Below are 15,701 nucleotides of genomic sequence, written 5' to 3' on the forward strand. Positions count from 1 at the left end.
TAACTTCCATGTTTTTGTATGAGTATGCAGATTCCTGTTGTTACTCAGTTCAAGTTTTATTCCATGATGGTTCGAGAAGATGCAAGGAATAATTTCTATTCCTTTAAATTTACTGAGGTTAGACTTGTGACCAATAATGTTGTCAATTTTGGAGTAAGTTCCATGGGCTGATGAGAAGTATGTGTATTCAGTTTTGTTGGGATGAAATGTTCTGTAGATGTCTGCTAAATCTAAATATTGGATGGTTAGGTTTAATTCTAAGATTTCTTTGCTCAGCTTCTTGCTGGAGAATCGATCCAAAACTGCCAAAGGAGTGTTGAAATCTCCGACAATTATGGAGCTGGAGGAAATCAAGTTACTCATGTCTGTTAGAGTTTCTCTTATAAATTGAGGTGCATTCTGGTTGGGTGCATAGATATTAATAATTGAGATCTCTTCATATTGAGTATTACCCTTAACAAATATGAAGTGACCATTCTTGTCCTTCCTTACTTTTGTTGGTTTAAAGCCTACTGTATCTGCAAATAAAATTGCAACACCTGCTTTTTTCTGATTACCATTTGCCTGAAATATGGATGACCATCCTTTCACCCTGAGTCTGTATTTGTCTTTTAAGTTAAGATGTGACTCTTGTATGCCAAAAATATCTGGCTTGAGTTTTTGTATCCAGTCAGCTAACCTATGCCTCTTTAGAGGACAGTTTAAGCCATTCACATTAATGGAGAGTATTGATAAGTCTGGTGGAATTTCGGGTACCGAGTTTTTCAAAGGTCCAGTGGACATTTTTAATCCTTTCACCAGTGTGGAAGTTGGAGTTTGATCCGAAGTTTCTCAGTGAGTTTACTTTTGTGGTATAGGATTGGGTTGGTCATTGTGGAGGATAGGTCTGAGAATATCCTGAAGAGCTGGTTTACTTATGGCAAATGTTTTCAATATATGAATGTCTTTGAAGTATTTAATTTCTCCATCATAAATGAAACTCAGTTTAGCTGGATACAAGATCCTGGGTTGAAAGTTATTTTGCTTTAGGAGGTTAAAAGTTGATGACCACCCTCTTCTGGCTTGAAAAGTTTCAGCAGAGAGATCTGCAGTTATTCTAATATTCTTTCCTTTGTACGTAATGGTTTTCTTTCACCAGGCTGCTTTGAGAATCTTCTCTTTCATATTAACTTTAGTGAAGCTAATTATGATATGCCTGGGGGATGACTTATTGGGGTTGAATCGTGCTGGGGTTCTGAAGCTGTCTGCTATCTGAATTTCAGATTCTCCAGGCATGTCTGGAAAATTTTCTTTCATAATTTCATTCAGAAGGGCCTCTGTGCCCATCGAGGCCACTTCATCATTCTCAGGAGTCCCAATTATTTGTATGTTGATTTTCTTCGAATTATCCCAGAGTTCTCTGAGTGAATGATCCATTTTTGCTCTCCATTTCTCTTCCTCTTTGAGAGATTGGGAGCATTCGAAGACTTTATCTTCAATGTCAGAAATCCTTTCTTCTGCTTGCTCCATTCTGTTGCTGAGGGATTCTACTGTATTTTTCATATCTTTGAGGGCTGTAAATTCTTGCTTCAGTGTGTCTAAGTCTTTGGTTGTTTTGTCTTTAAATTCTTGAGACAACTTTTGAATTTCTCCTCGAATTCCTAACTCCATTTTATTAATCTTGTCTGCAGTCCAAATTCTGAATTCGATTTCTGACATCTCAGCCAGTTGTTTATGAATGGGATCTTCAATTACATCTGCCATATCTTTTCTTGGGGGGGGTTGATCTATTCTGGTTATTCATGTTATCAGAGTTTTTCCGCTGATTCTGCCCTATTGTTATTTTACTCCCTTTGATTTTTCCCCTGGGGCTTTATCCAGGGCCCGTACAGTGTTGTGGCCTGAGAAACTGGGGCCCTGTCTTGTGTGGTGGGGCGAAGTGGTTCTGTCTTGTTTTCAGCTGGTTTCTGTTCGATCCTATTGTAACATTTACTCTGGCTTAAAGTCTCAGCTGTGTGGAAAAACCAGCAATTAATTCACCCCACCCGCCCACCTCTGGAACCAATTGGAAAAGGAAAATCAAACCTTCCTACAACCACATACCCAGGGCACCACCTGAAAAGTCCTCAGTCTATTAGTTCAGTTCAAAAGGTCCAAATCGATTGTCTCAATCAGCACCTGTCCCGGGTGGGAGAGTTCAAGAGGTCTCTGGGAACTGGATTGCAGGGATCTGGTGACTACCCTGATATGGCTTACTCCAGTGCTGCGTGGAGTCAGGAGGAGCCACTTAGCAAATAGATCAGTCTGGGAAGGTTGATGTCTCCTTCCCCACTTTGACCCTCCGTTGGACCCAGTCACTGGTATCTCTGCATATGGCTAACCCAGTTGCCTGTAGTGAACAGATACTCCAGGGGGTTGCACCTGCCTGAATTGCAAGGAAATCTGCCAGGCCCCTGCAGTCTGCCACTATCTAGCAGGAGGAGATGGGGCCTGACATCTTTGAGTGCTTGATGCAGGTGGTGTGAGGGAGGTGTTCACTCAGGCTTAGCCCTGTCCCTGATTGATGTTGCTAACAGAACAGAACAGAACAGACAACTTTGCGGGATTCTGTCTCTGTTTCTGCTAAAATCGCCTGCAGAAGATGGGCTGTTCTGAGTTCAAACGACTTTGCTGCTGGAGGTTTGTGTCTGATTACCTCTCTGAGTCAGCCCTGCCCTGGAAGCTTCCTGGGTTTGTGAGCAGTGTCAGGCAAATCCTTTGCTCACTGGTGGCCTCCTCTGGTTGCCCAGGGAGACAGGGGGTGTGGCTTCAGAATATCCAGAAGTGAGCCGTTTTGCTGTTAAAGAAAAAACAGCTATTGATCTGCCTCCAGGAACTGCTGCTCTGGTGTGGGCACCCAGCCGACCCTTTGCTCCTCTGTCTCGTGCCCCAGAGTCAGCACTGACCGGCCACAGTTTATGCTCTGTCCACACCCCTCGAGCGATCTTCCAAGAATCCGGACTCCTGGGGGGCAGGCCCCCAGACCCCCGAGTGAGAGTTGGGGGGAGTGCTGGGAGCTCAGCACTGGAAACGGGGAAGCCTGGCCATATTGTTGCCCAGGGAGGGCTGCTGCACCGCGCCACAGGGAAGTGCCACCAAGGCGTAACTCCCCCTCAGCCGAGTGCCCTCTCCTCATTCGCGTGTCTCAGAGTCAGCACTGACCAGTCGCAGCTAGGGCACTGTGTACTCCCCTCGAGAAATCACCCAAGGATCTGAACTCCTGGGGGACAGACCCCCAGACCCCGAGTGAGAGTGGGGGGGAGTGCTGGGAGCTCAGCAGGGAAGCTAGAGTTTCATTCAGTTTTATGCCTGGCCGTATTGTTGCCCGGGGAGGGCTGCTGCACCGCACTGCAGGGAAGTGCCGCCGAGACGTGACTCCCCCTTAGCCGGGTGCCCTCTCCTCACTCGCATGCCTCAGAGTCCGCGCTGACCAGTTGCAGCTCGGGGACTGTCTACTCCCCTTGAGAAATCACCCAAGAATCCAAACTCCTGGGGGACAGGCCTCCAGACCTCAGTGTGAGTGGGAGGGGAGTGTTGGGGGTTCAGGGTTGCCGGCAAAGGATATTTAAAGTTTTATACAGTTTTATGCCTGGCAGGGGGATGTCATGGCACCCTAGTAGGGGTGGTAGGTCCAGTTTTTAGAAGGTCTCTCCCGTGGAGTGTAGTGGGAGGGCCTTTAATTTCTGCCCGTTTGTTTAATTGTGGGGCTCTTGAGCCGGTCTCATGGGGGAGGGGGACTCCCATCCACTTCGTGATGGATTTTGTACCTTTTGTTTGCATCCTTGTGATCACAGTTTGCCTCAGTGGTGTTGCGTGCATTCTTCAACCTTCTCTCTTGGTGCGGCTCAAATCCACCAGGATACTTACTAAATTTTTGTCCCTTAACTCTCCTTCTGGATGGGAGCCTCTGTGGAAAGCTGGCTTCAGTCCACCATCTTGTCTCTCCCCCTCTCACAGTCATTTTAAAGTAATTAAACTTCAAAGGATATTTTGAAATCTAATTATTCCCATTATCCCTCTATCCATAGGAGGAAAAAACAAATTTTGTGTTATCCGATAACTACTATTGTAAACTTTAAGATAGTTTAGACACAAAATAAATATTAATAGTTTGATTATTATAAATTTGAGGCCTAAATTTGGAAAAGGAAAGTCAAAAATAATTGTTCAAGGAGATAAAATATAAGTCATAATTGTCTACAGTTGAGAAATAATTTAGGTGACACCATAAGAACACACCACAATAGTTTTTAAGATCTTTTTTCAAACAAGAAATTTTTCAAAAAATTATTTAGGCTTGGTGCCTGTGGCTCAAGCAGCTAAGGCGCCAGCCACATACATCTGAGCTGGCAGGTTCGAATCCAGCCCGGGCCCACCAAACAACAATGATGGCTGCAACAACAAAAAAAAAAAATAGCTGGGCATTGTGGCAGGCACCTCTAGTCCCAGCTACTTGGGAGGCAGAGGCAGGAGAATCGCTTGAGCCCAGGAGTTGGAGGTTGCTGTGAGCTGCGATGCCACAGCACTCAATCCAGGGTGACAGCTTGAGGCTCTGTCTCAAAAAAAAAAAAAAATTATTTAAAAGTGTCAAAAGCACTAAAAGTTAACAGAATATTTTATTGACAAAAAGAAATTTTTCCTAATATGGGCATGAAATCACTTATTATTTTATGTTAAGAAGACCTGAATTCTAATTTTACTTTTTTATGCACATTATTCATGTAACAGTCTGCAGTAAAGAATTTATTAATATGCCTTTACGTGTATGCATTTAGGCATACCCAGATATATAAATACACAAATAGATAATAAATTTAAAATGTTAACTATAGCTTTAAAATGAAATAAAATAAAATAATGTGTGTATTATAACAAATTTACACTCTGAGAAAACTTCTCTTAATAAATAAATAGGAAACCATATTTATTATTCTATATACATGCTTGTATTTCCCTGTACTAGCCATATATATTAATTATCATCTTTAATCAAAGTAATCAACTTTCCTATTCTTTAGGCTTGAAAGAGGAGAGAAAACCAAAGTTATTTAAATGTTTTTCTGTCTACTAGTATTTATTTTGTACAATTTAAAGAAGTTTGATGTCTAAGTAAATAATATTGTCATTTTTAAGAAATAAAGTTAAAATTTATATTTAATAACTAGTGTTTGTTCTTACTTAGAATTTATCCAGGCATCCAAAGATTATTTATTAGTGAATTATTTGCCTAAGATCTTAAAGTTACTTAAGAATCAGGAAATCACAATTTTAGTTAACATGTTAAATCCCTATAATTTGTAGCATTGTAAAAATTAGAGAAAACTAAGCCTTTGAAAGTCATTCATTATTATCATTCATACAATACTATGTGTACAATTTTAAATTATAAAAAGTCATGGATATACTGGAATTTTGTTTAATTCATACAACCAATATAGAAAATATAGTTTAATTAATAAAAAAATTAACTCTAGGCTTTTATAAATCAAAATATTGTATTGAAACTAGTTTTCATATTAGTTTTTAGAAGACTCTAATTCATGCCAAAACTTTAGTCTTCTTTTACATTGAAAATAATGCCTTGTCTTCTTTTTTAATAATCATAATAAAGGTTATTATGTAAATATACTTTTAGTGCCCACAAAAGGAAATACAGTGTAATAAAACTTTCTTTCTTTCAGACATTTTCACTGTTTATCAGAATTCCTAGAATGTGCGCATGGAAAGTAAATGGCTTATTTGATAAGGTAATCATTCATTTCAAAGGGAAGGGAAAAGAGAGGAGAAGGAATAGAGAAAAAAAATGAGAGCATGGAAGAGAGAAAGAGAGAGAAGGGCGTCTACTTCAGATTAATATGAAATTAGCACTGAAAAGGCTTGTTGCGTTCTCTCTGAAAAGAGAAGAAAGAAGGCTATATGTAGAAACACAGATTTTGAAATATAACATTAAAAAAGTAACATTACAAATTGGCTTAAATCCTTGGAGATTTTATCAATTAATCTAATTTAAAAAACAGCATTTATTAAAAGCTAAATTATGGAAATAGAGGAGGGGCTATCTCCAACTTTAAACAAAATAATCTTAGACAGACAAGGCAATCACTTGCCTCTCTGGAAGTTTCTTCACTTTTTGTTCTAAAGTGCTTCTCAAGTAAACAATACTGTTTATGTCAAAAGTTCCCCAAGGTGGCCGTTGCGATTCCAGATCACCTCTGGTGAAATTGTGACAGCTGTAGGGATTAAGCACGCACATTTGTCTTTCAGTGAAGACAGCTGAAGCACCCAGGTACTGGCTTGGACGGTGTGCACTTTTAGGTGGAGGGGAGACCACGAGGGCTAGAGTGGTGGGTGATGATGGCTCTGGTCTGTTCTTGCGTCTCTGGAATTGACAAAGAGCAATTATCTACAATCAGGGCTAAAACCAAAATAAAGCAGTTCTCTCATCTCACAAAGACAGGAAAAAGTCCTTGCAAGTTTTGAAATGCTGTCCTGACACACAGTTTGTCCAAAGGATAAAGTTTGTCCCCAAAATGTCAGTCCTTCTGAACTCTCAGCCAGAGGACTGTTTATGGGGCCTTTCCCTGTACTTTCCTTATAGACAGCACTCAGGACAATAGAAAAGATGATAGAAGGCTAGAAAACAATTCTTCCAACTGACCAGATTTACAAATCTGCCCAGATAACTAAAATGTCTCAGAGGATTTGTTCCCGGGAAAACAAACTAAACACACTTCTGAAGGTTGTTGACAGAATATCAGAGCTCAAGTCAGTCAGCACCTGTCTCCAGCCGTGGGCAGGGTCTCAGATGTACACATGGCTATTGAGTTGACAGTATTTTGCTCAGGTCAGCAAGGAATCCAGGTGAATCTTAGTGAAACTTCATTTCCGTCAATCGTCCCCATTCCGAGTGCACCAGAAACACATCTGTAATTGAACAAAGTGACTTTAATATTAATTGCCACAAGGCTCCTGAATGCCTTCTCTCATCTTCCTTGGGATCATCGCTGTAGATGTGCAGTGTGGGCAGGATGGAGAGGAAGGATGTGGGAAGAGCACCCTGTGACATCTAAGTGTTTTCCTGACCACAACAACTATTGAGCAGCTCTAGATGGAATTTTGCAGCTGTCTTAAGGAATCCTGTTCAAACCACATCAATTGTGTTAATTGTATGCATTTAGCGTTATAGTTTCTTCCCAGCACTGCTCTTGTTGTACCTCAAAAATTTTGTTAGGTCGTATTTTCATTTTCATTTAGTCAGTATATTGTTTTGTTTTTCTCAAGACTTATCTTTGACCCCTAGATGATTTACAAATGTGCTGTTTAGTTTCCATGAGTTTCGAGTCTTTCTGATTATCTTTCTGCAGCCAATGTCTAGGATTCCACTGTGGTTCGAGAACACATTCCATATGATTTCAATTATTATAAATCTGTCGAAGTTTGTTTTATGTCCCAGGATGTTGTGATGTCTTAGTGGATGGTCTGTGGACACTTGACAATAATGTGTATTCTGCTCTTTTTGGGTGAAGTGTTCTATAAATTCAGTTAGGTCCTGTTGGTTGATGGTGTTTTTAGTTTTTCAATATTCTCACTGAGTTAGTAATCTATTTGCTCTTTTAGTTGTTGAGAGAGGGTCTGGAAGTCACCGACTATAACTGCGGATGTGTCTGCCTCTGCCTTTGTTTCTATCAATGTTGTTTCACATATTTTGTAACTCGGTTCTTTGGTGCATACTCCCTTCAAATTGGTATGTCTTCTTGGTGGATAAGCCCTCTCTGTCTCTGATAATTTCCTTTTCTCTCGGAGCTACTTTATCTGATACTAAAAGACCCATTCCTGAATTCCTTTGATTTGAATGACGCATATTTTTCCATCCTTTTACTTTCAACCAGCCAAAACTCCTATTTGAAGTGAGCCTTTTTAGACAGCATATAATTGGGTCATATTTTTTCATATTCCAATTTTCCAATCATCTTTTAATTAATATATTTGGAGGACTTATATTTAATGTAACTACTGATAAATCAGGAACAAATCTGCCATTTTACTTTTTGTTTTCTGTTTACGTTGTTTTCTTTTTCCTGCCTTGCTCCTTGTTACCTGACAGTTTACAGTTCCATTTTGACTTATTCTCAGTGTTTTTGAGTGTATCTCTTTGTATGGTTTTTCAGTGGGTTCTCTAAGTATCACATTTTGTATATATTACTAATCACAGTCTGTTAGCATCATCTGTTTACCAGTTCAAGTCGGAAGTGTACCTCCCTTTATATTCTTTATTTTCCCTCATTTATAATACAATAATCTTAAATACTTCCCTGTACATTTAGAGCCACACCAGGGAGTATTATAGTTTCTGTTTCGACCATCCAGTGAAACATAGACTCAAAAAGAGAAGGAAAGACTATTGTATTTATTCATGTTTTTGCTTACCATGTTCTTTTTTCTTTTTCTTTTTTTTTTTTTTTTGCCCAGTGAGATCTTTTATTGTGAAATAGTATAGGCTTTTGACATGAGGTTTCAAGTCTTATCTCTGTTTGATACAGTTGATATTATGGTGATACAGCAAAAAGAGATTAAAATTCAATAATTTTGCACATGCTAATAACCGTAGCCTTCAACAATTAAAAATGAAGGGATGTAGGGCTCAGAAACCCTCACCTCCAAAAACCGATGATATAAAGACAATATTTAATCTGCAATCTTGTAAGAACAATGCTGATTGATTCCTCCCCTCTTAGGAATCTGAATCATATGTTACATCTAGATGACAAACCCTGATTTTGTTCTTTTCCCGTAATTTAACACGTCTTGGGCTAGATGGGTTTAACTCTGGTTAGAAAATGCCTTAAAATAGCATGAGTTCAGGCGGCACCTGTGGCTCCCTGGGCAGGGCGCCGGCCCCACATACCGGGTGGTGGGTTCAAACCCGGCCCCGGCCAGCGAAAACAGCTGTGGTAACTGCAACAATAAAACAGCCAGGCACCACGGTGGGCACTTGCAGTCCCAGCCACTCTGGAGGCTAAGGCAAGAGACTTGCCCAAGCCCAAGACTTGGAGGTTGCTGCGAGCTGTGACACCATGGCCCTCTACCAAGGGCAACAAAAAGTGACATGGGTTTTGATATCTGTGGAATATTTTATCGATAGCAGCTTGATTTAGTTCTCCCTCCTCCTTGCTGCCTCCTCTGGAGAGGAAGACTGTTACATCTTCACACAAGGGGAGGCGGACCTGAACGTGCAAGCCTGTTCTTCTGTCTTTTCTAATGTTCTGAGGTGCATTCTATTATTGATTCCTTTCTGTTTGAAAAACTTCCTCTAGTCATTCTTTTAAGATCTATCTGCTGGCAAGAAATTCTTAGTTTTCTATCATCTGAGAACATCTTAATTTCTCCTTCATACCTGAAGGATATTTTTGCTATATATAGAATGTTAGGTTGACAGGTCCTTTCTTTCAGCACTTGAGAAATGTGCCATTTCCTTCTGTCCTCAATACTTTCTGATGAGAAATCTGTTCTCCAGTAGATTTAGGCTGGAGTATCACAGGGAGGCACTCATGTGAATATGGACACTAGGCCACAAATTCCCCAAGTTTAAGGCCCCGTCTTCAACCAAACAAATTAGTGGTTATTCTACATTCTACAAAATAGGAAATTTATTATTCAATGTAATGCCGTATATAGTAAAAACTTAACCAATATTTTTTTAACTCAACTTCAAAGAAAAACTAGTATTTCTTCTTGTTTCACTTAAAACCTAGGAAGATGTAATCAGTGATAAAGAACGAAAATGGAAACAAAATTTAAAGAAAAAAATGAAAAAGGAAAGTAATTTTTTTGTCTGTTTCTTTTAAACCCAGCACTGAAAGAAACATATGTTTTTGCCTGTACTCATCTCCACATCGGAAATGGAACCAAACAGCACCTTCAACAACAACACCAATAAGAATGAGAACTGCACAACTGAAGACTTTAAGAGAGAGTTTTACCCAGTTGTATACCTGATAATATTTGTCGGGGGAACCTTGGGAAATGGCCTCTCCATATATGTTTTCCTGCAGCCTTACAAGAAGACTACGTCCGTGAATGTTTTCATGCTGAACCTGGCCATTTCAGATCTCTTGTTCACAAGCACACTTCCCTTTAGGGTTGACTATTACCTCCGAGGCTCTCACTGGATATTTGGGGACCTGGCCTGCAGGATTATGTCTTACTCCTTGTATGTCAACATGTACAGCAGCATTTATTTCCTGACTGTGTTGAGTGTTGTGCGTTTCCTGGCAACTGTTCACCCTTTTCGGCTTCTCCACATCTCCGGCATCAGAAGCGCCTGGATCCTGTGTGGGATCATATGGATCTTCATGATGGCTTCCTCCACGGTGCTTCTGAAGAATGGCTCGGAACAGAAGGGCAATGTTACATTATGCTTAGAGCTGAATGTCACTAAAATCTCTAAATTGCAGATCATGAACTATGTTGCCTTGGTGATGGGCTTCCTGCTTCCATTCTTCACACTCAGCATCTGTTACCTGATGATCATCCGAGCCCTGTTAAAAGTGGAGGTCCCAGAAGCAGGGCTACGGGTTTCCCACAGGAAGGCTCTGACCACCATCATCATTGCCTTGATCATCTTCCTTCTGTGCTTCCTGCCCTACCACACGCTAAGGACCCTCCACCTGCTCACATGGAGCGCGGGTATATGCAAAGAAGGGTTGCATAAAGCTGTGATTGTCACATTGGCCTTGGCAGCAGCCAATAGCTGCCTAAACCCTTTGCTCTATTACTTTGCTGGGGAGAATTTTAAGGACAGACTAAGGGTTGCACTTAGAAAACATTCACAGAAGGCAAGGACAAAGTGCGACTTTTCTGTATGTGTGTGGTTGAAAAAGGAAACAAGAGTGTAAAGTGATGCCTGTTTTTGTATTCTTGTGTCCACCTTCCATCACTCACAGTCTCCAAATAGTTTTGTATTTACACCATTCCCATTAAGTATCAATTCTCAATATTTAATTGACTGTGACTTTTGTTAATAAGACCTACTTCAAAAATCTTATTAGGTGTATTTTCAGTGATTGAGTCTTGATGAGGAAGATAGAGGCGAATATCCCTACTCAAGTCTCACAGGCTAGCATGTCAGACTGGTGAGAAAATGCAGAGCACAGTGATTCTGTATCAGACCTGTGGCCATCAGGCATCACAAATCCTTAACTTCAAGGCAGCCCCAAGTTCCCCCAGCAAAGCTACTGGAGGCCCCAGAGCAGATAAGAAGCACATCGTGAAAACCCAGGACAAGACTGTGAAGAAAAAGGCTTGCCTCTGACAAAACAGAGCCATGGTCCAAGTAGGAGCAGAGAGAGAAAAGACAGGGTATAGTTTGAGGCAAGAGAGAACTGGTTATAAATAGGGAAGAGGAGGAATTTCACTGTGAAGAGGGAGAGAAGACCTTTGCCTCTCTTTGCCAGAGGAGTGGGAAGGCTGGGCAAAGTAGGAGGAAGCCCTGCAGTGTTTCCCTGTAATGGAGTAATTTTACGTGGAAGAGGGGAGAATTGGGGTTGTGGGGGCAAGGACATGTATCTCAATTTTACTTTGAGATTTTGGTTTTGACTGATTTCAGTGCACTTCTCACTCCTTCCCATTAATCCACGGGGATGGTAGCCAAAATCCAAGAAGGAGCGCTAAGGGGTTGGGTTGAGCACTCAAGGAAAAAGTGGAGGGCAAGTTGCAAAGGCCGGTGTATCCCTGAAATTCTATTAGAAGTTCAAGAGAATGTGAAGAAGGTGATGCTTCCTCCCCTTTTGAGAGAGTATAGAAACACACTAGATGGATATTTTATCCAAAGCCCCATTCTATCCACTGAGACAAGGCGAAGAACACTATCTGCTGCTACCACCGTGACACAAGTAAGTGTCCTCCTCATGTTGGGCAGACTCTACGAGGCCCTGTGCACTTGTTAATCCCATTTAGCCATCACACCAAAGCTCTGAGTTCCCATTTTGCAGAGGAAGAAATTGAAGTGCAGTGAAATTAAGACACTTATTCAAGTTCACACATCTAGTAAGAGTCTTAAAAACCTCCATGCAGAAGTGTTGTCTGTGCTCTCCCCATCATTACCCTAGTAAACCTCCAGGAATATTGGCTGAAATTCTGAATATTGGGCCCTCTACTCCACTTTTGCAAGAAAAGCAAGGTTTTCTCTTTGTGGTTATTCACCCAGGCCCGGTGGAGAGCAGAGAGGAAATGGTACTCTGAAGCTAGGAAGAGACTCAGTCCTTTTTCCTACTAAATAAAAACCCCAGTGCCCTTCCCTTAGCTGCTAGAATGATGACAGACAAACTCATACCCTGTCACAACAGGACCCTAGGATCTTCCTATGGGGACACTGCCCAGTGTGAGAAAAAAGGCTAACAAATACACCATTGGGAATCTTCCAACACAAAATCTGAGTTTCTGCCCTATTACCCACTTCACAGTGAGGCCCTCAATGCAACTAAGCCCTTTCACTCTCAGAGAGCACCTAATCAACCTGTTAGAGTCTCGCTCTGAATGATGAACAGCTGTAAATCACCACTACACATTTGAAGAAAACACCTTAACATGAAAGACGCCAACAAATAAATGAGAGGGTAGATAGGGACATTTGATTGGGTATAAGAGGCCTCAACATTTTTATCACCTTTATACTTTTATTAGAAAGCTACTGAAGGATGTGTTTCCTCAAAATAAGAGAGTAAACCAAAACAGAGGAACACATGGCAGCTAGGAATCCAGGAATCCAACACAGGAGAAAGGCGAAGAGGACTCCCAGGACGTTGGTATGTAGCAGGCTTAGAAAGCAATTCATTCAGGTTGGGGCTGCCTTTCAAAGGACTCTAGGAGGGATGCCTCGAAAACAGGAAAACAAAATAAGCTAATGAAGAGGGAGTTATATTTCTCTTGGAGAGCTGGGGATGAACTAGTGACAAATACATAGAAAAATATACAATTGAAAAGACTGCTGATATTAAATGCTCAGGGAAAATAAACTGTCTTATAAGAGAGGAAATATAAAACCATAGTACACTATATGACTCAGTTGTGAATAATATTGACCTAGAGAATAATGTAAACACAGTAGTGTTTATCCCCCATCTGCAGTTTCACTTTCCACAGGTTCAGTCACCCATGGTCAATCATGGCCCAAAAATATTAAATGGAAAATTCCAGAAAATAAACAATTCTTAATTTTTAAATTGCATGACATTCTGTGTAGTGTGATAAAATCTCATGCCATTCCTCTCTGTCCTGGCCAGGATATGACTTGTCCCTTTGTCCAGCGTCTGCAGGCAGCGTAATACCCACCTGTGAGTTATAGCCATCTCTGGGATCAGACTCACTATCCTGGTATTATGGTGCTTGTGTTTAAGTCACTTTATCTTACATAGTAATGCCTCCAAAACACAAGGGTACCAATGCTGGCAACTCAGATATGCCAAAGAAAAGCCACAGAGTGCTTCCTTTAAGTGAAAAGATGAAAGTTCTAGACTTAGAAGGGAAGAGAAAAGTTGTATAATGAAGTTACTAAGATCTACAGTGAGAATGAATCTTCTAACCATGAAATTGTGAGGAAGGAAAAAGATATCTGTGCTAGTTTTGCTATTGTACTTCAAACTGCAATAGTTATAGCCCCAGTGCATGATAAGTCCACAGAGGGTCTCGGAACATGTTCCCCTTGGAGGAGGGAGGCTACTCTGGGGAAATACTGTGATAAAACGTTTTTCAGGAAACAAGGGGAGAGGATGGGTGTGCTCATGGGAGAAGCCTAAGAAAGCTAAGTCTCCTTCTTCCATCACAGCAAATGCATAATAACTAAAGATGGAAAATTATCAATATTGGGAGAAACATGTAATTTACCAATTCTATAAATTCCAGGAAAATTGGGGAAAAGAATGGACAAGAATAACCTAGAGAGAGAAGTCAGAGCAGGAGGGTAGGATGGGGCTTCTCTTTTCAAGAACTGTTTAACTGTCTAATTTGTGAATATGTGTTGATAAAGTAAATTAAAATGTAAGTTAAAGTTCAAAAGAATTCTGAGATTTTTGAAAAACAAGTCAAGAAAGGCTCCTAGAAGTGGAAACTGAATGCTGACAGGGATAAAGGAAGCAGAGGAAGATGAGGTTTGGACTCGAGTTCTTGAGGAAAGCCTGCCCCGTCCTGCGGTGGGAGGTGAGTCTTCTCTTAGGTGTCTGACATGCTTTGATATGTCACTTAGGATATTTTCAGTTTCAAGAAAAGTTAACCCATTTCCAAGTGGCTTACACAATAAAGGCATTTCACTATCTTATAGAACTGAAATATACTAAGGGAAGTTGGACTTCAGGTCCCCTTCACACATGGCTCTGGGGGCTGTTCTCTGCAGGGGTTGGCTTTGCCACCTGGCTGAGTCCCCTCATGGTAACAAGCTGATTGCAAGCGCCTGAGGCTACCTGCTTCCTGATTTATTTCTAGAAAGAGAAACAGGGTGTCTCCTGCCCAAATAATCTGGCTCAAGTCCTAGGCTTTACTTTGATAGGACCTGCTCAGATCACATACCTTTCATGCCCTGCAAAGCAAGGTAGAGAAGAAAGGGTTATTCTGACAGAGTGAGGATACTCAGAACCCACACTTGGAGTAGGGTGTGTGGTTAAACCCACTGAATCTCCGCTGGGAGGAGGGTGAAATGGGGCTTGCAGAGGGCACATGTGCCCTGCAGATGAGGCAGAGAGAGAGCTGCCAAGCAGTCAGGTGTCTGCGCTGTGTGGGGGTCACACCTGAGCAGCAGGCCCAGCGATGCAGGAGGGCTCAGGAAGGACTGGGCTCCAGGAAGAAGGGAGAAAGCTAAATTATGAGTTTCTATTGTGGATTTTCAAATAGAAGTCTCAACAACCTTTCAAGGGTAAGATAGCCCAGACAAAACTGGGATTAATTGAGAGTAACCAAGGTCTCTTGGATGAGCAATAATGGATGGGATGTGAGTTATTAGTGTCTTTTAGCGTGTGGTGTGGTGTGTGAGAGAGAGAGAGAACAGAGAGACACAGACAGTGACTGAGACTTCATGACTTACTTTTCCTTCTTCCAGCCAAGGGTGAGTCCTCTTATTTGGTGAAAAATGTTTTCCTTGGGGAAAGAAACAAAATGGAAGTCTTTATTTACCAAAGTGAAAGCCCAGAGTGTGCTGAGTCTTAGATAAAACTCTTTTTGTTTGAAAGATTAGGTATCTCCCCTCAAGCAAACACGTACAGAGTTCAAGTTCAACTGGGAGAACGGATTTTTGCTATGTAGACTTTAGTAGAATTATGATACTGGAATTGTGTTGTTTTTGATACTGGAATTGTGGTGGTGTTTTTTTTCCAGTGGAGACCTAAGAAACAAACACCGTTATGTTTTGTAACTAGATTAAGTGACCAATTCTCTGTTTTAGATGTCATTGAGCCAATTGACAATTTATTTGCAAATAGAGATGATGTTATATTGGCCAAAAGTGGGTAAGGAGAGAAGATTGGCAAGGGACATGGATTTCTACAGAAAGTTCATTTTTATTCTTGGAAAAGAGCTTGATAAATAGAGACCTAGTCCAGGGAGAATGGTGCAGGCAGTGGGGTAACCCTAGGGATATGGCGATTGGAAATTCTTAATCTGAAGACCTTTCTCCCACAAGTCGATGGAGATAATTGCTT

The 15,701-nt window shown here is 41.1% G+C and overlaps 1 protein-coding gene across 1 annotated transcript in view; it reads left to right on the forward strand.

Annotated features, from left to right (window-relative positions):
* CYSLTR2 (cysteinyl leukotriene receptor 2) overlaps positions 1-12,372 on the forward strand; it is a 42,514-nt gene extending 30,142 nt beyond the window's left edge. Inside the window, exon 2 of the mRNA XM_053563626.1 lies at positions 9,870-12,372. Within this exon, the coding sequence (XP_053419601.1) occupies positions 9,885-10,913 (1,029 nt within the window). The 5' untranslated portion in view covers positions 9,870-9,884 and the 3' untranslated portion in view covers positions 10,914-12,372. The remainder of the gene's footprint in view (positions 1-9,869) is intronic.
* The last annotated feature ends 3,329 nt before the right edge of the window (positions 12,373-15,701 follow it).

This window comes from Nycticebus coucang, chromosome 15 (assembly GCF_027406575.1).
Source record: "Nycticebus coucang isolate mNycCou1 chromosome 15, mNycCou1.pri, whole genome shotgun sequence".
NCBI classification, from domain to species: Eukaryota; Metazoa; Chordata; class Mammalia; order Primates; family Lorisidae; genus Nycticebus; species Nycticebus coucang.